General features: G+C 35.5%; 1 protein-coding gene and 1 pseudogene across 1 annotated transcript in view; one reads left to right on the top strand and one right to left on the bottom strand.

Annotated features, from left to right (window-relative positions):
* Positions 1-26,457, top strand: part of LOC149803618 (transient receptor potential cation channel subfamily M member-like 2) — a 185,715-nt gene that overhangs the window by 26,376 nt on the left and 132,882 nt on the right. The window contains exons 7-8 of the mRNA XM_089953967.1: positions 12,250-12,382; positions 26,013-26,085. Of these exons, the coding sequence (XP_089810093.1) occupies positions 12,250-12,382; positions 26,013-26,085 (206 nt within the window). The remainder of the gene's footprint in view (positions 1-12,249; positions 12,383-26,012; positions 26,086-26,457) is intronic.
* Positions 331-5,607, bottom strand: LOC149803622 (zinc finger protein 862-like; annotated as a pseudogene).

Genomic DNA, 26,457 nt, shown 5'->3' with positions numbered 1-26,457 from the left:
AAATTCAAAATGGGATATGATACAAAGCATCAGTGTTGGAAGAGCGACATATTGCAGCCAAGAAGAACTTGGAGCAGTCAGGTGTAATATTTATAATAAATTGTCAGATGCAGATTTTTACTGTTCCTATTTTTACATTCATATTCCAGGCTTTTAATGCTGGCCTTCCTATTTCACATCAGTCGGGGTTGGCATTTATGGTGATATCAGTCATACTCAGAACCTTGTGGAAAATTAACCTCACTGACTTGCCAAACAGTGCTGCTGATACTTACGGATTTCTCCTTCAAATACATTCCCTGATCACATTATGTTGAGAATATAAGCTTACTATCTCCTGAATTCAGTCCTAAAATGACAAAAATAGTAATTTCCATCCATATCATATGGATGAAAAGCAATAACTTATGCCCAGTACCCCCCCTTGCTGCTAGCAGCTTTCACCAGTTTTAAGGTTTCATGCCCAGTACCTCCTGAAAATCCTGTATTGTCTAAATGCCTTTCAACCATCTAAATCAGAAGCTGGGTTTTATTGTGTATTAATGATTCTATGACAGATGTGATACATTATTTATTTTTATATTGACCAATTTTGTGTGAATATTTCACACTTGTGGACTTTTTTCATTGTATTACCGTATATCCAACATGGTATTACCAATGCATGTTATGATTCATGTTTTTGTGCTGACTTCCTTTTATTGACTCACAGTTGAGTAGTAATGGGTGTTGCTTTTGTGACTTAATAACATGCTGAGTTGTGAATTTTTGTTTTGTTGTTGTTTCATCCTGCTTTAATGAAAGACGACTATGAGATGTCCAAAATTTAAGAAATTCAAGCCAGATAAGGATTCACATGATGCAAGCCTTGCCTACACTATATGTACTTTGTCACTGACATGCAGGCTGTATTTGCATTGTGGTTGGATGATATGTGGTCAACCATTCTGTTTTAAGAGTGTCAAAAAGAGAGAAAAAGTGGCAAATCTTGCAACAAGCAGACAGATGTAATGATTATTAACCCTAAAGTGGAATCAATTGTGAGCCTAGTGGGGGACTTTGTTTGGAGTCCCCCACTCTACCTCAACCACTAAGTGTGAGATATGATGTTTATGGATGTGGTTAGTGGCAAGTGGGAGCTGGAGGTAATGCTATCTTTACATCAGCCTTCTGTAAAAGAAGGCTATAATCAATGTTGTTTAGTTCTGGGAGGACTGATTTGAAGGAAAACAGTTGTTATTGTGTCAGGTAACTTGATGGTGGTGACTTGCCTCTAAACATGGGGAACCAAAATCACCCAAATTGTGCATTCTGGTGCAGCAGTTTCTGCATTGGTGCTTCCAAACTAATATCATGTAAAAAAAATCAGACTACGTCCTGGCTGACTTTCTATCAACGAAGGGTCAGATAATACCTGATGGTCCATCCATCAATTGATCTCATTGGATTTTCACCCTTTGACGGTGTCCAGTGAATAACATTTTTTTTACAAGGTGGAATCACAAAGTGCCCATCTTAATCTCACAAGTTATGGATCCAGATATTTGGGTTGTTGAGGTACTCTCAGCTGGTTGGGAAGGGTTTTGGGACTTGGCCTACACACCCAGGGTCATGGTACAAAAAATGTTATAGAAGCCGAGGTGTCAGAACTACAAGCTCATTTTGATAGCCATTCAGATGGGACAAGTCCTAGGTCAATAATCCACTCAGTCTGTCAGTATATTTTCTCAGGATGATTCTGTTCAAGCCAGATCTAAAATAATCAGTCACAGGTGTTCCATCTTTCTTTGCACTGTGTACTCCATCATGTCTGGCTTTTGTCATCAGTGGGCAGTAAGAGTCTCAGAGTCATTATACACTCTTTCTCTTTGACAGACATGCTAAGAGAGGTGACCATGCAAGATCCTTTCTGTACCTGCAAGCAATACTTGAAGCACACTGAGCGAGAAAATTGCTGTTTCTCCAGGTGAATGTCTGGAAAGAAGATATCATCCTTCAAGCCCTATCATTGTGGCTGAGGTGGTTGTACACTTTGAATACTGTTGAGTCAACCTTTTAGAGTTTTTATTGCCAGGATTAAGCTTTGCAGACTGAGACAAAATTGTAACCTCATGGGTCCAGTGGCTGCTGCCCAGTGTAACAAGATAACTGGGTTGAGGTCAGATTGTAACAGAACACTTTTGTTTGTGAGTCACAAAAATACAATGTTTATTTATGAATGATTCAATGAAAAAAGACTTTGATTTGTGTGCAAGAATATCCAAATATTGGATATTTAACAAAATATGCACAAACCTGATAAATGTATTGCAATTTAAATGAAATGTGAACTGATATGCAAGAAAAAACCCTTAAATAGTAAAAAAGATACCATGAATAACGATTGATAGTCATTCCACACAAATAATGAAATGTGACAAGTTTTCACTCAGATAGTGAAATATGATGAGTTTTCACTCAAAGAGTGAAATATGATATGAAACAATGGGACATGTATATTGTGGAGTTGAATGCAAATCCGAAAGGTCTTCTCAGCCCGAACACTGTGTCAAATGGTTGAGGAGCCACCATGAACGGTCTGCATAAAGATTCGTAGAATCTTTTGTTCTCTGCAGACCTGTTGGTCCAGAAGTCTCAATTCTTCACTATGTGATGACCTTTATCTTCTTCCGGACCAACATCACCCACCGATAGCAGGACACTGGGTATAATGCAACCCAAATTAGCACAATGGCTAAACAACACCTACAATATGGTTCACAGGGATGGTCCTGGCTTTTAAAAAGCTGTTGCCAAAAAAATCGCCAACCTCAATATTTTGTTGCCAATTTTCACAAAAAGTGTCGCCAGAACAAGTAGTGTACATTTTTCCAAGTGTTAATTTAGTCTATTAATGTAACAGGCAATGAAAATTACAAAAGATGGGTTAGTTAATACTTTAATTACAGCAAGCATTAACAAAATGTTACAGAGTGTTACATGAAGATCCGTTGCGATTTTAGGGCTGCCCACTTGTTGAATGCAGTTTCAAAGTCTAATTTTTCACATCTGTACATGCTGATTCTTATTAAATTCTCGAGAGATGAGATGCAGAGTTTATTTCTGATGTCAGTTTTTATGAGGTTCATCTTACTGATTCCACGTTCACAGTCTACACTGCTGACAGGTGACACCAGTAGTCTCTCAGCAGCCGCAGATATCGCAAGGGTATGTTGCCCTGGATCTCACTGCCAACTGGATCAAGTCCTTAACACCTCTATACACCTTACCATTCCTGAGAACTTGAACCCTAGCATAAGCCACAAAGCCAGCCAACTCCTGACTAACCTCTGACTGATTACCTAACCCACAAGTAGACAAGTAATCTGAAACAATATCTGAAACCTCTGAAAGAATGGAACTGTTAGCCTGTGAACCATACAAATAGGGATCAAACAACTTGGTTAGAGCACTCAAAACTATCGAATCACCCTCCTTCATGAACCTTGCTTTTAGATTGTCTGTAACAATATCTTTAAATTTGGCACAAGATGATGCAGCCTCCGACCTTTGCTTAGCACCATCGCTAATTGTATGGCCTTTGTACTCAAAAGTACACAAACCTGATGAATCTAAATTTGGTTCTGCTGGAATCTCAGAAAGAAACCTAGAAATGTTACTACCAGACATGAACCTCAGACTTTCAAGAAGCTCAGCAGTGGAGTGGAGAAGGGGATTAACCTCGGCAAAGTCAATATCAGATCTCTGATAAGCTTGACACAGAACTGCTAAAGGCCTCAGAATGTCAGCCATATAGTGTGCAGTATAAAAAAATTTGAAACAAGCAATGGGCTTATACAGTACAAGAGCCTTTGCAGACTTCTCGTCCAAGAAGACATTAACTAGAGCTTGAAAATTATCAACAACTGCCTGTACACTACCTTCAAAACTCAGCCACCTTGTGTGGAATACCTGATGCAAGCGAGTGTGAGAAGACTCCAACACTGACTGAATTGCCTCAAGCCTACACATATTATCCGATTCGGCCCCGATCCCGTCTGTAGGCGTGATGAGGCTGTACCCTACTTCAAAGCTCTGCAGCATCAAAGCCATTTAAGATACACCAACGTGGGTGGTATTAAAAAAAAGCAGACAGATACAGCTCTAAAATGGTATCAGATAATCTGGAAGTTCTAGTTGCACTATGAAATACAGAGAGAAAAACCTCATTTTTTGGACCCGGTTTTTTTTCACCCAAAATTCGCTTGAGATCGGAATGCGATTTTGTGTCCGGATTTTAGACCTTGTGGCCTCAGATCTAAGGCATACCAGTCTTAACTGCACATAGACAGGTGAACCTTTGCAAAAACTAGGATAAGGTGGGCATTGGGAATAAATTGCCGTTTCCATATGAAAATGATGGGTCTATTAAACAAAAAAAAAAAAAAACAAAAAAAAAAGAACTCCAACTTTTACCTTTCTGCTCATGCGCAAGCAAAATAACCAATGGAAATTGATGTTTCTAATACAACTAGGCATTATTCTCATGGATAATCGGTTGAAAACCGCTGTATTACAATGTATTCAGACATAGTACCCCAAATGTCTTTCCTACGCACATTTCAGGCAAAAACGACAAAAACCTCTGGGGCCGAATGAGTTAAGGGGGGAATATGCAAAATACTTGTACATATTATTCAGTATATCTTGAAACTTGACCATGTATCTAACCTCGTCAGCTGCAGCACCTGTACCCAGAGCTAACCTATGTGCAATGCAGTGAGTTGCAAGCAAACCTTTAGTAGCCTCCTTCAACCTGGTAACAACACCACTCTTGCAACCCAACATGACTGCAGCACCATCCGGTGATACACCAGTCAGATTGTCCAGACTAAAACCAAATGACTCAAACCTAACAACTCTGAATATATAGATTCTGCGTTTGCGGTTTGAAGCTGACGAATACCTAGAAATTGTGTCACTGGTTCAACACTGCCAACCAAACTAGTTAAGTACCTAACATAAACAATCAAATTCTGATGTACTGAAACATCTGTGCTCTCATCAAGCATGACACTGTAAACACGAGATTCCTTGACCTCGGTAACCATCTCATCAACTATTACATCGGCCAACGACTGCTGAAACTCACTGGTGCTTTTGTGACTGTCATACGATGTGTGCTTATCTACTTTGAAGTCTGAGAGTTGGGTGGTGCCCTGAAATAGAAATAATCATTAATTTTGTATGCCATAAATATTTCATTTATAATTATACATGTTCTGATATATATATATATATATATATATATATATATATATATATATATATATATATATATATAAAATTGGCATTTATAAAACAACCACGGTGTACTACAGTAACATCACATTGCATATATTAAGGTTGTACACATGTTTTTCCCTATGTTAGTCATTTAAATCCATAGAATATTACTGTTAACAAGCTATAATATAATATTCTCAATAGCTGTGTGATACACAACTGGTGCAGCTTTGGAACAATTGTATTAGCCAGGTTGTAGTAAGCCGCAAAGAAAGTATTCCGCATAACACTAATAATTTCATTTTTGCTTTTACTAATGGCAGTGATCTTCGCTGCTTCCATGGTGTTGGCATCCTGAATCACCGTTTGTGCACATGTATGACTGTTGTTACCTGAAAAAAATGCATTATCAACTTTAGTTGACATTTTAATAATAATAAAACCTTATGATCATACATTGCAGTGTAAGATAAGTGATGTATAATGCGACCGTCAATTGCATGCATTCCATAATTAAATGATCCCCCCACTTTATGGCTAGCTTCACAAAGTTTGTAGTGAATTGCTTCCTAAATCCCAAGAATGATCACTGGATGCTGTATAAATTTTCTCGACAAGCAAAATAGGATCTCCATTCCCATGAATGAAACTTACACGAATCAACACCTGGCAATATTGGACCGTATATATAAGCATAAATTCACACCCAATTTAGGGATTCTTTCACTGCTGTATTTTGAGAAATAAATAATTATTTTTAATTATGCAAAACTTGTTTTTTTTGCTATTTCTTGTTGCGGAGTTTAAATCTCTGCAGCCATAGCACGGGATTGATGGCAAAAGGAAAAGATCAATGAGTAAAATGTACAAATATTACTTACCCTGCCTGGATTCATGTTTGGTGACACTCCTTCTTCAAAATATCACAGCCAGTTGTAAATGAATTGACGAACTTTGCCTTGATACATACATCACAGAACATCTGTTTTAACTTTTTATCATATCTCAGCCACGGATGCCCAAGTTTCCAACTGAATAGAAATTTTCAGGAATTTTTGCCCCGTTCATCATAATGTGGTGTTGCACTTGAAGCATTACATGTAGATGATGTTGGACTGCAAGGTTTATCATCGGGTTCAGTGACTGTATTGTCTAATGAATTTACACTAAATCCAAATGCTGTTAATTTTTGTAACTTAGGATGAGACGATGAACACGCAACGTCTAACTTCCGTTTGCTCATGATAATGTTGCACTGGCGACATATAATTGTGATTGAGATTTTTTCCATTTGCTTTGTATTTATATACAGTAGTCGGTACTTCAAAGATTATCAGTTTTCTATGAAGGTTTAGCAAAACTATTGTATTGGTATATGTAAAAAAAACAACAGAAGGATTAGCCATTCAATTAATTGTATCTGTTCTATTCGCGTCTTCAGAAGTCGGTCAGTTGTAGGTATAGTTCGGTAGCATGATTGACTGTATCACAGCATACAGTACTCAGCCCAGATGTCAGCATAAGCAGATTATGATGTTGTTGTTGTTGTTGTGGGGTTTAACGCCATTTTTCAGCACACGATAGGCCATATATGGCGGCCAGTATTAATGGTGGAGGAAGAAACCGGGAAAACCCCGGAAAGAACCACCGACCCACGAGAAGCTACTGGCATGCTTTCTCACATATCTACATTGGCTGAATCTGAGACTCGAACCGGCGCAGACAGAGGTGAGATGGCAGTGATCCGTAACGGCAAACGCTTTAGACCACTCGGCCACTCGGGGCCCCCAGATTATGATGTAACAATGCACTGTAAAGATGGGGTTGTCAATACGAACAAAGGATCGTTTGTGTAACAGATTGATTCCAATGCATTGCTTAGTCAAGTTTGTGGCTTCCTTTCGTTCTCCCTTTTAATTTATCCTGTCCAAATCCATGATTGTATGTACAAATTAAATAACCAAAAAGTCTGTTGCCAAAAAAATCGCCAGATTGGATATTTTTGTCGCCAATAAGAAAAAAAATCGCAATTTGCGACATTGGCGAAGCCCAGGATGATCCCTGGTTCATATAAAGAGATACAGCATAACTATCACTCCATCTGTCCTTCGCTCCTTCAGCACTACACTGAGCAGTCATCATTCGCCAGTCACCGGCCATCAATCAGTTAGCTCTACAGCTGGAGATCGCACATCATTAAAGTAGATTGCACGCTGATAAGACTTTTCGTAATGTGATGTTTTACTCTTCGATGAGAGAATTTATACACAGGGAAATCAATGTAGCCATACACTGCCTGTGTGCTCAAGGTATATCAGTTTTTCCCTCATAAGCACTTTGCTCATGCAGCATTGGGATGAACCAAACTCACCATTTCAAAATAATATATGATATACATAAACCAACCTCGAGTAATACTGTATACAGAAATACCTGAGTACATGTATTTAATCCAAAGAATTAATAAATGATAGATATTGTTAGGCCAGTGCATCTGGTTTAAGTCAACAGCGGCATCTTTAGCATGTTTACAGCATGGTATTTCTTGTTCACTGCACCATTGTAATATACATCTTGTTCATGAAGTGAACTATTTCATGCAACTAGGAATGACCCTATTAGTTATATGTAATTGTTATGCTGAAAATGTCCCAGTTTTAACTCACACATATGTAGATTTATTTCGGCAGACGTGATTTGAACGTTCATTCATGCAGAGCACATGTTGTGTATTATCGCTATGATGTGTTGTCAACGGATGTTGGAAGAAATGTATTTTGATCTGATTTGACATTTTCATCACATGGCTTGTCTATTCACATCTTAAATGTATGACACCTTGTGTAGTTGCATTTTGTTTGTAATCATTAATTGTGTGGAAATCTGTAGAATTAATTCTTATCGTGTCTGGTGTTCTTGGGTCTTCGTGTTTATACGATTATGTCACTTTCAGCATAGACTGTTTGATGCTTGATTTTGTTTGGTCAGTAATTCTTTCTTGCCCGATGGTCGCAAGTGCTAAATTCTGATTGGTCAATAATAATAGTATAAAAGGAGGTCAGCATTCACGACCTTTGTCACTCTTCAATCTTTGTTGAAGGTGCTAAGTACAAAATTGCTCAACCAACCTTAAAATCAGATGTGGCTATGGTAAAAAAATGTTACAGTTGTCTAACTAATTCCATTGCATAAAATAATAATAGCAGAGTGTTATTTTGTGACTTTAGTAAAATTACATGTTTTGAACTTATTTCTTTTGGAATTTAAATAATAGGTGAATAACCTACATCTATATTTAACAACTCTATTTATATTCAATGTGCCTATAATTTATTATTCTATGCACTTTTGTACCCAAGCCTGAAGCTGTGAACTAGAACCATAGGCTTTGGGTGCATCTGCACCCAAACCTTAGGAACATTGAGCACCAAAGACATTGGTGCACCAACAATAGTAAACCTTGAACCCTGATTTTATTTCTGTTACCCCCCCCCCCCTTTATGAATGAATAAAGAATAAATGAGAACATATTGAACACCAATAGCTTGCATTACTCAGTACTAACAATATTAACCCTGCATATAAAAAATAACAAGATACACATGAGTATTTTAGTCTTTATTGCTAGTTAGTTGCTTGACACACTGCATTTTCATGCACTTGCATGCTTCAGCTCTGTACATGTGTTTAAAAGTACTTTCAATTAGAAAAGCATATGTAATTTCTTGCTGCTTCCTGTTAGTCATAACTTATGTTAACATGCTTTATGAACAAATTTGTGTTTTACTAACGGATTCAACTTAAAACTAACAACAATTTAGATGATAATATATTGCATTTCATAATGTTAGTCACGCTATAATTTCACAAACATTTCAGGTACGTCACTTGAGATGCTTGGCTCATCTTTTCTGTCATTAACACATTAACCCCTGGAGCTTTTTGTCATTTTCGCCTGAAAATTGAGTAGGAAACACATTTTGAAAGCTATTTCTGAATAGACTCAACAACACCAAACCCCCGGTCATCTTTCAATAACACACTGTCTAGTTGTGTTAGAAACATCGTTTTTCATTGGCTATTTGACTCGCGCATGAGCAGAAGGGTAAAAGTTGGAGTTCTTTTTTTCTTTTTTTTTTGTTGATAAACAGAGCCATTATTTTTGTATGGAGACCACTCTTTATTCCAAATGCCCATTTTATCCTACTTTTTGCAAAGGCTAATCTGTTTGCAGTTCATACCGGTTTGCCTTAGATCTGAGACCAAAAAGTCTAAAATCCGGACACAAAATCGGATTCCAACCACAAGCGAATTTTGGGTAGAAAAAAGTCGGGTCCAGAAAATGAGTTTTTTTATCTGTATTTTGTAGTGCAACTAGATATTCCAGATTATTTGGTATCATTGTAGATCTACATCTGTCTACCTTTCTATAATACCACCCACTTTAGTGTATCTTGCATGACCATGACGCTACAGAGCTCGGCAGTAGGCTACTACCTCCTGCCCCATTAAGTCGTCGCTAGGGGTTAATGTGTTAAATAATGTTACCTTCATTTGACACCTCTGTTCATTAATTATACCCATAGAATAAGATCATTCCCTTAGAATATGATAGTATATCCTCAAGTGAACCAAAAGCTGGTGACAAGACAGACCCTTTCTGAATCTGTTGCCTGTCCACGAGGGGCGACGCGACAATATGTATAATTCTGTGACACCCAGATGACAAGTCCCAGTTGCAGTCAACACGGCCTCTTCTGGACATAGACAGCAGTTTTGCTGCATTCATCTATAAAAAGTTTGTCAGTAAGAAGATTTTAGTAATCACCTTAGCTGGGCACATTTGTTAATGATCATGCAACTGTTACCATTGCTGCTTTCAAGTTAGGAGAGCGGACTGTCTTAGTTTTGCTAGAATTATTTCCCTTTTTGTCGTGTAATTTCATGCATTGTATATGTTGCAAGCGTAAATAGTTTCACAGATTTTAGCTCAAAAGGCTGTTAGGTTAAAAGTGAGCTTATGGAATGTAGCTTCACTGTGCATTGTCTCTCATGTGAAATCCCTCTTTCAACATTGTTATTTTTAGCTTCTTAAAAACTGGTCAACAGAATTTTACCAGATTTGATGTTGATCCAATGTCCAATATGGCCACCACAGCAGCTGTGTTAAAACTTGTGTTACTACTCCTGAACTGAAAGTCATATTCATCAGAATACTTCTTTCGATGCAGAATTGTGCAAGTCTGACATCCAATATGGATGAAAATTGTGACAACTTGACATCCATTATACCCACCACAGCAGCTGTCTTAAAAATCTTGTTACTTCTGCTCCAGGATAAAAGTTCCTGATATTATCTTGCTTTATGGAGATGTTGCCTTCTTAAACAATAGTAGTAATATTAGAAATTGCTGTTGTTGTATCCTATGTGTACAAGAAACTTTTTATAACCAGTCCTTAATATGGCTACATCTAGTATATAACATTATTGCAGTTAGCTTGAAAACCTTTTTACTGCTTCTCCTAAATGAAAACCATATTGACACAGGATTTTCACCAACAGACTAATTATCATATCGAGTTGGTTCTGAATTTAAATAAATCCAATCTGACCTCAAATGTGGCCACCATGTCAGCGATCTGCATAGAAAGTCATATCAGCATGGGGTTTTCAGAGGAAGATTCTAGTTGATCCTAAATGAAAATGATGCCAGACTGACATCCGGTATGGCCAGCATCATCTAGATAATCTTGTTATTGATGTTCCATCAGAATTGATGGTCCTTAATTTACATTTGGTTTTCACCAAAGGACTTCTTATGATATCTAGTTTGTCATACATGAAAGTTGTGCCAGACGGAGATCTAATGTGGCTACCATAAGGGACATAATTACTGAAAATTGTTACTAATTCACCTGATTGAATGGTTTATACGGATTTATGATCTTTATCAAAAATCGTCTAATGGCGTCCAGTTTGCTTTAGTTAAAAATGGTGCCAATCTTACATCCAGTAGCTGGGCCACCACAGTAGTTAATTGAAACTTATTTGACTGTCAGACATGGTTTCAACACCCAGGAATATCAAGAAATGATATATCTTGCATTCCTGGAGATTTGTTTTGGACAGTAAAACATTACCTTCAAGGGACTCTTGTTTTAATTTATTGTTCTTTCTTGGCTATTTAGATTTGATATCTTTGAAATATAGTACATATTATGATCATCATCATAAGATATATATATCAGAACAGGTAATTGTATCATTGTACTTGCACTTTTTTCAGAAGAGTTATGACCTTTTTTGAGTATGGACTTGTCACCATGATGGAATAGAGGTGGGATGTGGGAGGGGTGAGGATATATGCACATGAGCAAATTGCTCATCATTCTTCAAATATGAATTTCTTTCATAATCTAGTGCTGTTGCTGCAGTGTTGTCATGTGATGTAGGGGCATACAGAATTACCATTTACTGTCTGTCACTGCAGGTAAGTTTACATTTAAGCCAGTTTTCTGGCACTATGGTGTTGCATTTATGTTCCATGAACAATTTAGAGGATGCATCTACAAGTCTCATGTGAGAAGTACTTAGGAGAAAGATATTATTTGCCACTAAATGTAGCCCTGTTGTTATTAATGCAGGAAAAATGTATTTTGCCTTTAATTTCCAGATTGAAAATGCTGACCATTGTAGTTGGAAACTTGATGTTGTCTTCTGTAATCCTTTGTATAATATTGTCTGTCATATACTATTAAAGTTCAAGATTGACTTTCCTTATAGCATTCATATCTATGAAGTATATATATATATATATATATATATATATATATATATATATATATATATATATATATATATATAATATGTTGATTTTGACATTTGAGATTATAATAATTATTATATATTTCTACTATATTTGAGAATAAAATTCATATTTACAATAGAATCCATTGTTTATTCTTATTTATATTTATTTCCAGTTTGCCTAAAGACTTTTATGCAAAGTTGAAGAAGAAGGCAGAAAATATATTTCAGTGGGAGGAAAAGGACAGCAAGGAACAAATTGAAGAATGTGTTCAGGAGCTGAAAGATATACTTGCCAAAGAAAGATTGGTATATAATTTTCTGTTCTTATTTCAGTGGTTGTGTTTCTCTGTCTGTCAAAATATCATAATATCTACATATGTACATGTACCTGTTTTTAATATTTTGACATACAATGCCCTGACAGTTAACAGAGACTGACAGTTAATTGGGTGCTGGATAATTAAAGTTCTGCTGTACTGTGAATTGGATCATTTAGAACTGCTATTTTTATACTGTGATCTATAATTGAATTCATGGAGTATCATATAAATGGATTTAAAATGTCAAGCATTGTGTATTTTAATGAATTTAATTGGGATAAATTGTAAGTTTTGTCTCATGCTAGTTGTTTACTAGCAGTCTACAACATGTGCCAACAGCATGTACCCACCATATGCATCTTGAGTCAGTAAAATCATTACATGGCTTGTTTATAACATCACTGCCAAAGTGAATAGTATGTGATCTTCTGAGCATACCACTAACTTGCTATTATTTGTTTATGTTTATGAGTGTAGAAAACGTTATTCAGGTTATTGAGGGAGGTTTTTTCTAAATTTTGCCTTTTCTGTCTCTCTCTCCAACCAAAGAACAGTCAAATGCAGTTTTTGATAATGCAATGTCTGTAACATTTAAATCTTACATGTTTCTGTAGATAGCAGAAATAAGTCATTATCTCACATATACACACATAAACAGTGAGGTTCTCACTACCTATAAAGTATACAGCTTAAATACTAATTGTTGTTCTAAAATATAATACTAAAGTAGTTTTACCAATGTCTGTTAATTTCTGATTGTTGAGTAATCTGCACCTTAGTTGTCTTTGCAAAACTTGCAGATGAAAGTTTTAATTGCTTTATACTTTTACATTGGCAGATTGGCACTGAATTGGGTCAGGAAAAGCATCTGTCATATCTTATTATTTCAAGCGCATGGGTGTAGTTAAAATCTTTTTAAATACATATTTTTGTATTGTGACATCATACTACAGTAAAACCTGTCATGAGCGACCTCTGCTGTGAGCAACCACCTGTCATTTCCGACCACAATCGTAATGCACGGATTGATTTTACTATATAAACGCTCTGTTATAAACGACCACCTGCTGAACGCGACCAGTGACCACTATTTCTTGGCAAAATATGCATTTTGACACTGCTATGAACAACCGCATCACCAAACAAACAAAACAGATTGACACCACTGACCTTAACTTAATCCTTTGTAAACACTATAGAGCTCGGGATAAATGTAGGATGCAAACAAAGTGCACATTAAATAACACTGTAGTTGAACAACCATATATCGAGATAAACACCTCTAACCATCATTTAATCCTTTGTAACAAAGACTGCATAAATGGTAAAGATTGCTCTAATAAAGTATTTAAAAAGAATTGGTCTTGCTACAGTACCAGTTTTGTGAAATTTACAACTCCAGCGTACAGTGTCATTTGTAAACTGCAGTAAGCCAGACTAAAGTACATGTCGCTAACTGCCATTGTAGCGCCAAAGTCATGTGAATAGCCAGTAAGAATAACATCAAAGGGAGTAATGATGGATATACGCAGTCAATTTAGAGGTTTGTATTTTTTCTTTATCTTTATGAAAACTCACAAAATGCCGGTAGTCCTTATGTCCCAGTCAGAAATCGTTTGAAAGGGCTTCAGTGTAGGTTTGAGTACATCGTTTGTCTTTCCAGTTAATCCATAATGCCTGGAGGGTGAATGAGCTCATTGTCTTTAATACTAGTAAGTGAGAATCATTTCCAGATTTTTTTAAAATTATTTTTTAATTCTTTTGTTAGTGTTTCACCAAGCCACCATCTGTTTACCTGGGTGCAGATGGTCGCAACCTTTGCTTATCGAGCTATAACGCTGTTGATTTAAACTTCGTCTCAGAATAAATGTATTGTTTCTTGATGAGTTAATTATGTCTTTTGGTTTCATTCATTGGTACATAATATATATTTATTTCACATTTCGCCAAAACCTGATCAAAACCGATAGTCTTTATAACGTCAACACTAATAACAATGGCAGAACCTCCACTGAAAAAAAGAAAAATTTTAATACTAGAAGAAAGGATTAATGTCATTGAAAGAAATGAAAAAGGGGAGACCGCTCGCAAAATAGCAGTTAGCTTAAGCGGCCAGTATTAATGGTGGAGGAAGAACCCAGGAAAGAACCACCGACCCACATTTAAAAGAGATTAAAGAATATGCTTTACAACATGGTGATCCCAAAATTTTGCTTCTTTGCTCAGAAAAGGAGATACATGTTCAGACCAAACAGCTGAGTTAAACATGTCAACAAAGAAGTATAATGGATTTCTTAAAAAACAAGCGAATAAGTGTATAGAATAAGATATATACATCATATCTAACTGTTCATTTTTTGTACATATTAATGTGATGTTAAAATATAAATTTTATTCTCGTTTTTTGATAGATGTATATCTTTATATTACAAAGATATTTTGAGAGGAATGCATGCAATATTTAACAAGATTTATGAATAAAGGATATGATACATGTACAGTGAGTATGGGTATTATTTATTTTTCAACAATGCTAACAATTGACTCTGAAAACCAGTCCATTTTCACACACCTCTTATGAGAGACCACCTGTCTTGAGAGACTGCTTTTGGTTGGCAGAAGGGGCGGTCTCTCAGAACAGGTTTTACTGTACATGACATTTGATCCAGTTTACAATGGATCATACCTGTTGATTGGCCTTGTCTAAAAAAATTTATGTACTTTTTAATATTGAATTTATTGTATGTATTTCTGGGGGCAGTTATATAATAATCTTCGAAAGAAAGTTGATTGACAGAGAGTGAAATATAGTGAATAATTGACATTTAAAGGTATGTGAAATGAGATTCTCAAATATGACACCTATCCCTGAAATAGTGGGTAACAAGTGAGTACATGACCCATATAACTTATTTCTTTCTTGACATAAATAAATAAGTCAATTTAGCCTCAGAAGTTTTGGTATAAATAAGTATGGGAAGATTTCAGGAAATACTTTCACACACTTATGACTGCTTGTTACCCTCCTGCAGAGATGAACATGTTAGTCATAATTCATAATAACAAGTAGTAACTGGCTCAATGGCACAATGCAGTTGAATTCATAATAACTTCAGAATGGTTACAGAGATTTACTTTGAACTTTGCCCAGTTATATATTATGACTTAAGATGATTATACCATGTGCCATGTCAAGGGCCCCAGCCTCATGGTCAAGATCACAAGGATATGATGACAGAAAGGACAAATAGAAATTAATTACTTCTATACATGTATTTTCTATAGCTTTGGACAAGTGACTATTTTAAAATAACTTAAGCTGTTACATATTTTGACTTAACAGTTTCTCACTAATTCATAATACCACCTGCCCCCAATATCAAGGTCACAGTGAAAGCTAATGAATGTCATTGACTTTTTCCTTATCCAGGCTGTCACATTTTAATCCCTACAACTATTTTGATGAAATTTAACCCAGGTTCACACCTTGTCACAGAGTTAACAAATTCCTAGCTTAAACTTTAAAGTCATCTGTTGGGAAATGGTTTTTCAGTTAAGAGCAAATGATAACCAGTCCTTTTGGACAAGTTCAGATCTGACTCTTTTTGATGGTTTATTCACTTCTGATTCACAGTTTTGATCGACTGGTTTAGTAATATTCTTTATGTGGTTAAACACAAAACTTATATCTGATTATTTGCAAGCACAATGCCAAGATATCACTAGTAAGCAACCTTAAACCAGTCTTTGTGTTTTTAAATGGAGAAAATATGGTCATGTGCAGCTTTTGTCATGGAGAAAACAATATTTTGTGATTCATCAGGGAGTATTTTTAGCTACAGTTCCTGAATATATTCTCTGACACAGAAGATAGGGATGTGAATATCTGTGTGAATAATAATAATAATAATAAAGGCTTTATTTTGGGAAGATGAAAATCTACCTTGAGGCCTTCTAGCTGTTGTGTACAATATAAACAGTGTATACAACATGATAAATTTGGCTTGACATTAAAGATTTAAGTGATTCAAAAAAATCAAAAGCATCAAGCCTGGAACATGTATACATGCATCTGTGAACACATAAACATATATAAAATGATAAAACACCATCCAGTATTGAAAAATTCAATAGTGAAAATGATGCAAAAGTACAGAAAAGCATATGTTATGTATATTACTTGAACTGTTAATTGTCTTAAGATTTCGTCCATTTGAAACATCGATTATTAAAAGAAGAAATGCCAAGAGCCTGCCTTTCGTCACTGAGAATGTTCCATACCAGTGAACCAGTATATTGGAATTCTTTTTAAAAAAAACTCCTTCTTTGGCTTTGTTATAATGTAATTTTTACATTTAATGGACCTTAAATACGTAATATCATCATCTTTTTGCTGAAAGATATTGCTTAAGCAGACAGGAATGGCTTTTCTGGACGCTTTAAAATAAAATTTGACCTTTCTGAGAAATATTCTTTCATGTGTTGTTAAATTTTTATATTATTTGTTGCATCCTGGACATTGTGTATACATTGGTCTAGACTTAGATTGCATTAACCCATACAGAAAAATCTCACCAGTTCACATGAGCTGCTCATAAGCTGCACATGAGAACCTTGTTAGAAATGTATGCAAATTGGGTAGATTTTGCAGGCTCATGTGTGCAGTTTGTTAGATCTTGTGAGCCAAGGAAAAACTAACCTGATTCTCACGTGAGCAGATTTTGCTCACATGAGAATCTAAATTTTCACATGAGAAAGTAGAACTTAGAAAACATTCTTTTCCATTACATACAACCATGTTTGAAAATAAGACAGAGTTCTAATTTCTCACATGAGAAACTTGGACTTTGATTCTGGTTAAACACTTATTTCAAATTTATTCAAAGTTGGATTTTCTCATGTGAGTTCTCACATAAGCAATTTGGACTTAAATATTTTGTGTATGTTGAATGTCAAGCATCTCCATTATTGTCAAATAGACATCGTTTCTTTTTTGCACTTGCTGTTGCTTTGTTGTACTTTTTTAATTTTAAAACATTTTCAACTTATTTTCTCACAGTGAGTTTTAATCTTATTTTGACCCAACAGGCTCCTTGTATTTGAACATATTAAGGTTCATTTCACTGTTTATAAAACGAAACAATTCAGAATTAAGGTCTCGTATAACCAGACTACCCATTAAACTTTAACAGCTGTCAAAGAATAGAGTTAATAACTTGCATACTGATCGTGGTTGATGTTTAATAATCCGTAAAAAGGTGAAATGTTTCTCTTCCCAAAATTCACAGTTTACAAATATAAAAAGGAAATAAAACTTTTGCCCTAAAATGAATCCTATGTACCATAAACATATGATGCAACTCCTTTGTTCACAAACTTCTAAAACCCCACAATCAAATTGTAAAACAAATACATAGCCTCATATCTGGAAAAAAATAAACACTGATACATAGTCCTTTTGGCCTAATAAACTCTCAAGTCATTTTCCATAAAAATTGGAGAATTACATAAACTACGTCATTTTCTTCCATGCCTAACGTTCGCACAAAAGTCAATACAATCTTATACTTACTGCATTGTGTAATTCAGCTTAGGGGTCATCCATTTAGTACGTACGCAAAAGTCTGGCAAAGCTTGACCCCCCCCCCCCCGTACGCATGCATACGTTTTTACGCCCCCCCCCCCCCCCGCGTACGTGCGCTTGACGCCCCCCTCCCCATATTCTATAAAATGGCCTATGTTTAATCCACGCAGAAACCATAAAGGATTAATAATATTAACGTGTTTAATAAAACATTTACCACCGACGTTGAATGTCTGGTATCAAAGAAATACGCGGGGTAACATTAAACATTTTGTCTAGTGTCTGCTAAAATTCAAACGCCAACTGAACAATCGAACAGGTTACATGTTAGACAAATTATTATCGAGGTTTCACCCCAACCCCGTTTCATATGCATATGTACATTATCAGTATAAAAAAACATGTACTGTACATAAAGTTTAATAAATCCGCAAGAAACTGCCTAATCCAGTCGTGTTTGGTTGTGTAGCTGTTTCGCACTGTTTTACACGTGTATATTCTTGGCAATGGAAAATTTTGCTTATTTGCTGCCTTTTAAATGTTCTGATCGTGTCATTTCAAAGTTTATAAAAGAAGTTTCCTATTGAAATAATCACAAAACAAATCACTGACGTTTCCGTTAACTTTTCTGTGACCCAGGTTATCAGAGTACATGGTGGAAGAATCGGCTTGTTAGAACCATTAGAGTGTCCTATGGGGCATGGCTTGGCACAAGCTACTGTAAAAACATCAAAATTAACTAGGTCTTTATTAATTAACTTATTAATGATATGAATTCACTTATAGCTCAGTTTTTATGAAACATCAGATAATAAAATAGCATTTATTTGATATATAAAATATAACGTTAAGAAATACCCAAGTACATGTGTATAAAGGAGTGTAAAACCAGAAGGGCTCGCATCGTTGCTTACATTTTAAATGTCAGTCATACAGCAGTATAAAATAATAAAAGTATTATTTGTATACTACATGTATGACTGAATTTTATATTGTAATCAATGATACAATCCCCTATGCGTACAACAACATGTTTACTAATAATTTATCCTTTATGGCGCCTCAGATGAACTCAGCAGATGCTGGATGTTGACCTACAGTGAACAGACAGAAATTTACGCGCGGGCCATGTTCTCTTAGCAAGGGCCACGCTGTTTATGAAGAAAGTTATTTAATATTCTCCTGCAACATGTTTGCTCTTAAAACATTCTGACAGCAAGAGTGTGGACATTATTAAAATATAGAAACCAACACCAACATCTAAAGATGTCCACGTTGGTACTGATGTTAATGTCCAGTACAAAACAGAAGACGTTGATGTGCTGTTAGGGAAGATTCAAGGATTATGAAAGACTTGATCTTTGCCGAGAAAGAGGTAAGTTACTTTTACTCATTTCTTTTTACAATTTTCGCATATAGAATGATCAAAGTGGATAGCCTGAATCATCGACATTATAAGCATAAGCATAAATTCGCATGGTCATTTAAAATTGAGCCAAGGGTTTGTTTCAGATTTTACTTAAAGATAATAATTCAACCTCCTGTTTCTAAAAATGATATATACACCACACTATCATCGAATATTTTAAGCCTTCCACAATTCAACTGTGCAACCATATCTGGCTCTTACCCCCACCCCCAATAATAATGCGGGCGCCTCAGTGAGGAGCACTAGCGTTACCGATTGAAACATTTTGTACAAACATAAATGTTCTTCGTATTATTGTATTGCTGATTGGTTGGATCAAGACAAGCATACACGATTGAGAACCAATGCATTAGCTTAATTCATGATTTTATTCCTAAAAGACATTTGCCCTGTCTGTCAAATATTTTGATTGGTATTTCAGTGCATTCTTTCTGTTCTGCATAGATTTAAAAAAATGACCAATTATACTAATTTTTATCTTTTTACAGATTAAACTTCATGAAGGTCACAAAATTTAATCAACACAACAAAGTTAGCAATCATTTAAAAGAAGTGCAAAACATTGACAGCAATAACAGGAAGAAGTCAGACAAAACCCCATTGCCATGCTAGAGGAAATTCTGACTCCAGTAAAGGGTATGTATAAGACGCTTCAAATCTTTTGATGTAATACACATGATAAAATGTGCATTTCATACTCTAAAATTTAACCCTCAATACATTTTTTTTTTTAATATAAAAATTGGAAACCAGATTTTAAATTTCTTTATATATTGCAAATGTACATATTTTGGAAAAATGTATCCTAAAAGTTTTGGAGAAATCTTCCAGAGGACTGTTCCAGAAGTAGATTTGTAAATATTTTTAAAATTTCTAATGTGTACCCATCATTCCTAACAATTGGTTACCAGAGTATACAATCGAAAGGAAATTGTATTAAATGTGAAGCTGAACTGCTTTGTTGTGGGTTCACATGTTCCAACCCCAAAAAGAGCTGTAAGCATAATTATTACTAATATAAGTGGCAAAAATCATAATCTGAGCACAACAAGAGTATAAATTACATGCCATTATTACAGAAAACTGTATGCAAAATGTATATGCAGTTATAATTTTTGTCACAAATCAGCTGAACTCGTGTGGATTAGTAGTATCGATGAGAATAGACACAAAAGAAATTGATAAATTATTTGTGCATAACAGTCATTTCGACTAGTGTACAGGTCTACAGTAACTTTCACGAATTGTCATGAAGTCCATAAATGTTGATTGTTGTATTATCCTCAACCTGCCATGGTTCATCCCATAACGACGGTCCAGTGCAACATGTTTTAAGTTTAACAAAATCTCTTTTCTCTAACATTTTTCAGTTACATAACATTCATCAGTTGCATTGATACATCCCGGGTTATTTTTGTTGTTGTTTTTTCTTCTTTTTTTAAAAATGATATCTGATGCCATTTATTTTCTGTTTAAGCTGGACTGCTATGTGTGTAGTATCATAATAGAATGAATCTAGGGCAAATGGTTTCACATTCAAGAACCTGTCTGTTTTCTTGGAACTGTTTGATGTAAAATTCATGCAGAAGTTACCAATACATTAATTTTTATTTGATTTTTTCAAAACTGTTATTAAGTAGCAAACTTTTTTTGATCTTTATATTTCAGTCTGTATAGTTGTCCATTTCATTCATTCTTTGGCCTAACATGGTGGTATAAGAAGTGCATGTTACAGTAGCCAAGTTGGGTCAAATAAAATTAAGCACAATATGAATGTCTGAGACATTCATATTGTGCTTAATTTTATTTGACCCAGTTAAATTATGTCACCAGTGTTTTAAGTCTTGAGAAAATTGGCACATGAACCATGGACAGGCATGAAGTTAGGATGGTCAGGCTTGAAATATCAGCATTGATTCTTAAATAGGTCACTTGAGAAAGGATTGTATTATTATACAGACCACGTATGACAAGTAAATTGTAAGCAACCATATGAGCCCCTGTGAACACTTTTTATTTAACGGGTACCCAATTGTTCGTTTTATTACCCAGGTTATTATCAATGGGAGAATACCCGGGTACACATTGGCATCTTTATCCAGAAGTAGTCAAATTTGGAATATGCAACGTGACTTGCAGGTATCTCATCAGCAATGCAGTTTATATGTTTGCTACTGAACTATGGTGATTCTATTGGTAGAGCAATTTGACTCATAGTCCAAAGGATGAATTTTCAGACTGGGTTGGCTGCGTAAGTGTGCCCTTGGGAAAACAGTTGGCTCCTATTTTCACAGTGTGATAAAGTGCCATCTAATCCAAACTACAATTATGTATTTTGCCTTTATCAATTGTAAAACAAATCTTCAAAAATCCACCTTACAGAATGTCTCAAATGCTGTGATCAGAAAAAAAACTTCTACCAACTTTTTCATTTCCATTACAGGTTTCATTTTTCAACAGTTCAAAACTGAGCCTGCTAAAAAATTCAGTGGTCAACAGGAAGTGCATTGATTCAAAGAGAACAATCTCCAAGTGAAAATATTGTTGCAGACTGGCAAATAATGAAATTCAGAAGCAGGAATGTCAATTACACGTTTTGTTTGCTTTGAATTTTCTGGAACAGTGAAGAATGGTCTTCATGTGAAGCAAATTTCCAGCAGTATCTTTCATTATGACCTTAAAGTTTTTAGAATAAATGTGATGTATTAATATAACAGGTACATACATACATACATCATAAATGCATACATACATACATACATTCATACTCTATTTGTCTTACCTTATTAGAAGATCACTAATCAAACTCAGATTATATGATTATGATTACTAGATTTGAATATTGATCTTACTCTGTTTAATTCTTGTAAAAGATGTATGTATTCAATAAAAACTAAATACTATAGTTGTTTTTTTGTTGTTTTTGCTCATGTGAGCAAGATGCCGCACACGTGAGCAGATCTTGCTCACATGAGCGAGGTGTGGCTCATGTGAGCAAGATGTTGCTCACATGAGCAGATCTTGCTCACGTGAGCGAGGTGTGGCTCACGTGAGCAAGGTGTGGCTCACGTGAGCAAGATATTGCTCTTGTTAACAATTCCTGCACATGTGATTTTCTTATTAGAATCTATTTGCTCATGTGAGTTCTACCTAATTTGCATGTTAAATTGCACATGAGACTAACCTGAGTTAGATCTCACGTGAGAATCTCATGTGCAGAAGGGTAGGCAGTTTTGGTGTGGGATGCCTTATTTAGGAGTCAAAAAGTTTTGCTATGTCAGAATTAGAGGTATTACCCCAAATTACATTACAATAGTCCAGATATGGCTTTTATATAAGATGACTCTATATTGAACTGGAATGTATGTTTTGATTTTCCTGAGCAGCCACAATTACTATTTTTACTTTCAGAAATTTGACCATTTAAAGCTACTACCAGGGTTAAGTAATATATCAGTTAAGTAAGAATTGTATCAATTTAGGGGGTTTCTTTGCGTTGATAGATTTTTAGTTTTTCAAGCAAAATTTCATGGTCTACAAGATCAAAAGCTTAACGAAAATCAACTGTAATGGTGCCTACCATTTCTCCAGTATCTAATACTTTCAGCCATATATCAATCATATACATGAGTTCAGTTTTGCATGAGAGGTTTTGTCAAAAGCCAGACTGTTATCATGGATAATAACCTTTATAACCTTTATAAGCGTTCAAATAGAAAAGAATTGTGTACATGTTTTACTTGTCATTTGGTAAGACAAGATAGGATAGAGATGGGTCTGCACTTATTTACATCATCTTTTGTTCCAACTTTATGCATTGGTGTTACCTTGGCAGTTTTCCATGTCTGGAAATTTATTAGACCTAATGCTTAAATTGTAAATGAAAGTTATACTAATCCTACTATCGCAGCTGAAGGTGCCTTTAGTAACCTTGATCCAATCAGATCACGCTCTGTAGTTTTATGATCATCCATTTTTTGAAAATAATTCAGCACAAATTCAGGATTCATTTCAGGAATTTCAAACTTTATATTGTTAGGGAGTTTTTTTAGTCCAAACCTTTTTGAGTTTCAGATGATCAGATGAAGTTTTGGATTCTTTAAGTTCTTCAGTAATTTGAACAAACAGGTCATTAACACATTAACCCCTGGAGGTTTTTGTCATTTTCGCCTGAAAATCGAGTAAGAAGCACATTTTGGAAGCTATTTCTGAATAGATCTGAAAACACCAAATCATAGGTAATCTTTCAATAACATACTGCCTAGTTGTGCTAGAAACATCATTTTTCATTGGCTATTTGACTCACGCATGAGCAGAAGGGTAAATGTTGGAGTTCTTGATTTTATTGTATTTTTTTTTTGGTGCTAAATGGAGCCATTATTTTTGTGTCAAGAACACTCTTTATTCCAAATCCCATCTTATCCTACTTTTTGCAAAGGCTCATCTGTCTGTTTGCAGTTCATACCAGTTTGCCTTACATTTGAGACCAAAAAGTATAAAATCCGGACACAAAATCGGATTCCAACCATGGGCGAATTTTGGGTTAAAAAAAGTCGGGTCAAAAATGAGATTTTTTTATCTGTATTTTGTAGTGCAACTAGATATTCAGATTATTTGGCATCATTGTAGAGCTACATCTGTCTATCTTTTTATAATATCACCCACTTTAGTGTGTCCTGCATGACCATGATGCTACAGAGCTCGGCAGTAGGCTACTACCTCCTGCCACATTAACTGATCGCTAGGGGTTAATGTGTTAAAAATATTTGAGATGTCAGTTGGATTATCAGTATAAATGCCCTCAGGATTGAGAGACAAACTTTCACCTTTCTATTTTCCTGCACCAAACTCTGTAAAATCTCTCCAGATAGCTTTCGGGTTATTTCTGTTTCTATCCAGCACTTTTTTTGTGGTGTACTTGCTTGTCTTTACGTATCATTTTATGAACTTTTTTCGATATTTAGCATGATTTCCTACAGATTTTAGATGGTCCATTTTCTTTATTTTATCTAAAAGTTCTGGGGAGATCCAGCCTGGCTGGTGGTCTTTCTTTATCCTGTGTCTTTTTAAAGGGGCATGTTTATGAAAAGGTCCATTCAGGTACCTAAAACATCATCAATATCTTCAAAGATTTGGACTGTATTCCATGGAATCTGTTTCAGATCCTCCAGGAATTTAACAGTATCAAAGTTTTGAAAAGATCTATAAGTATTGGATTTATGGGTATTATTTTTCATTGATTTGCCATTGAATTTACATGTTAGAAAAATTGCACATTGGCCACTTAAACCAATACTGGAAACCATTACTTCCAAAACATTTTGTATTGGTATAAATATGGTCTATAAGCATTTATGTAAAAAAGGACAAAGTCTATGGATTAGTACCATTTCTTTTACTGCTTCTGATTACTTTGTCCTTTTTAATCATATTTTGACTCTTTCTGGATCTAAACTTAACAACATATAAATGGAATTTCTTATTTCATACAATTCCTTATTACAAATTTTGGGTTTATGTTATTTGATGCTTCCAGACTGCTCCGGTGGCCTAGTGGTTAGAGTGTCCCCATCGGATGCGGGAGGTTGTGGGTTCAATCCCTGGCAGAGTCATACCAAAGACTTATAAAAATGGTGCTAACAGCTGCCTCGCTTGGAGCTCAGCATTAAGAGGTTAGTGTTAGGACTGGTCAGCCTGGTGTCAGGATAATGTGACTAGGTGGGACATCATGTTACATGTCTGTGGCATGATGCCCCAGTGCTAGACATCACTATAAACTGCCACACTGCAGACATCATAGCGACATGACTGAAAAATTGTTAAAGCTATGTTAAAACTCCAAATCACACACACACACATTCAGTGCTTCCCATTTGTGCATGGTGTTACTGCATACTGTATTTATCCAATGATAAACCCACCCCTCACTTTTTGACAAATGTAAAGGATATGGTCATCTGCCAAGTCCTGAAGGTTGACCCCCTAGTTTTATCATGGGATAGATACTGCATCTTGTTTCTCCAGACCTTATTAATATCCAGAATTATTAGCTCATATGCACCTCATGTATGTCTCAGTAATGTGCAGATAGGTATAACTCATTTGTTTGATCTTTGATCTGTTAGTCGTTTCTCTTTTTTTGTATTTCCTCCACTACCATCCTAGCAAGGAGTTCAGCTCAAGAAGTTGTACTGTTTGTGCATTGTTTAGGTCCGGACTGGTGCCTATTTAATTAGAACAAAGGACATAGGATGATACATGAATATCCATTGCAGTGTATTAAGGTGTGAGGATAGTGATAGTGCTATACTATTGTCTGCCCATATGTTTGTTTGTCAATCCATTTGTCTGTTACACATCTTTAATGATGACCCTTGGGTCATGGTTTTTCCCAACTTGGGGAAGATAGGAAGAAGGTAAGGGTAAGTGAGGAGACATTGAAGAAGTATGTGATAAAAGGGTGTGCTCTGGTGGGCTATGGAAGTATCTCTTGTTTTTATGCAAGCTTGCATAAGGTGTTTGGAAGGCCTTTAATGTCAAGTTGCATACTAATTATTGAGAGATTGTTGCAGAAAGATTGACAATTTCTGTTATTTTTTCCAGATTAATGTTTTCAATCTGAATGAAGCAGACACAAAAGACATTGACAGAGCCATACTGTATGCACTTATGAAAGGTAATTGATGTTTTAATAATATTAATACAATGACTGCTTTTATTGTATTGCATGTTGCTTGCACTAGTCCCCAGTCCATGGAGATTATTCTCATCTCCAATTATTTATTAGAGATATAGAATTAGAAAAAATATGATCCCAGTCTGATATCTTTGTTTCATTCATTTAGGATATTGTCTTTCAGCCGAGACAGAAATGATCTTAATCCTCTTCATCAGTGGAAGACCCATTTGCATTTTTAGGAGGAGGGGTCCAAGGCACTTTCTGCTTTAGGGAAGTGGCCATTTCCCATAAGATAGGGATGGGATTCTTTCCATAACTGTTTGAGAATTACCTAGTTCAGTAAGGGTAGGATTGCAGACACTTTCTGGT

The sequence above is a fragment of the Sinohyriopsis cumingii genome, chromosome 3, assembly GCF_028554795.1.
Source record: "Sinohyriopsis cumingii isolate HCF-2022 chromosome 3, ASM2855479v2, whole genome shotgun sequence".
Lineage (NCBI taxonomy): Eukaryota > Metazoa > Mollusca > Bivalvia > Unionida > Unionidae > Sinohyriopsis > Sinohyriopsis cumingii.
The sequence above is the reverse complement of the archived record's forward strand: the minus strand, read 5'-3'. Positions and strand labels throughout refer to the sequence as shown.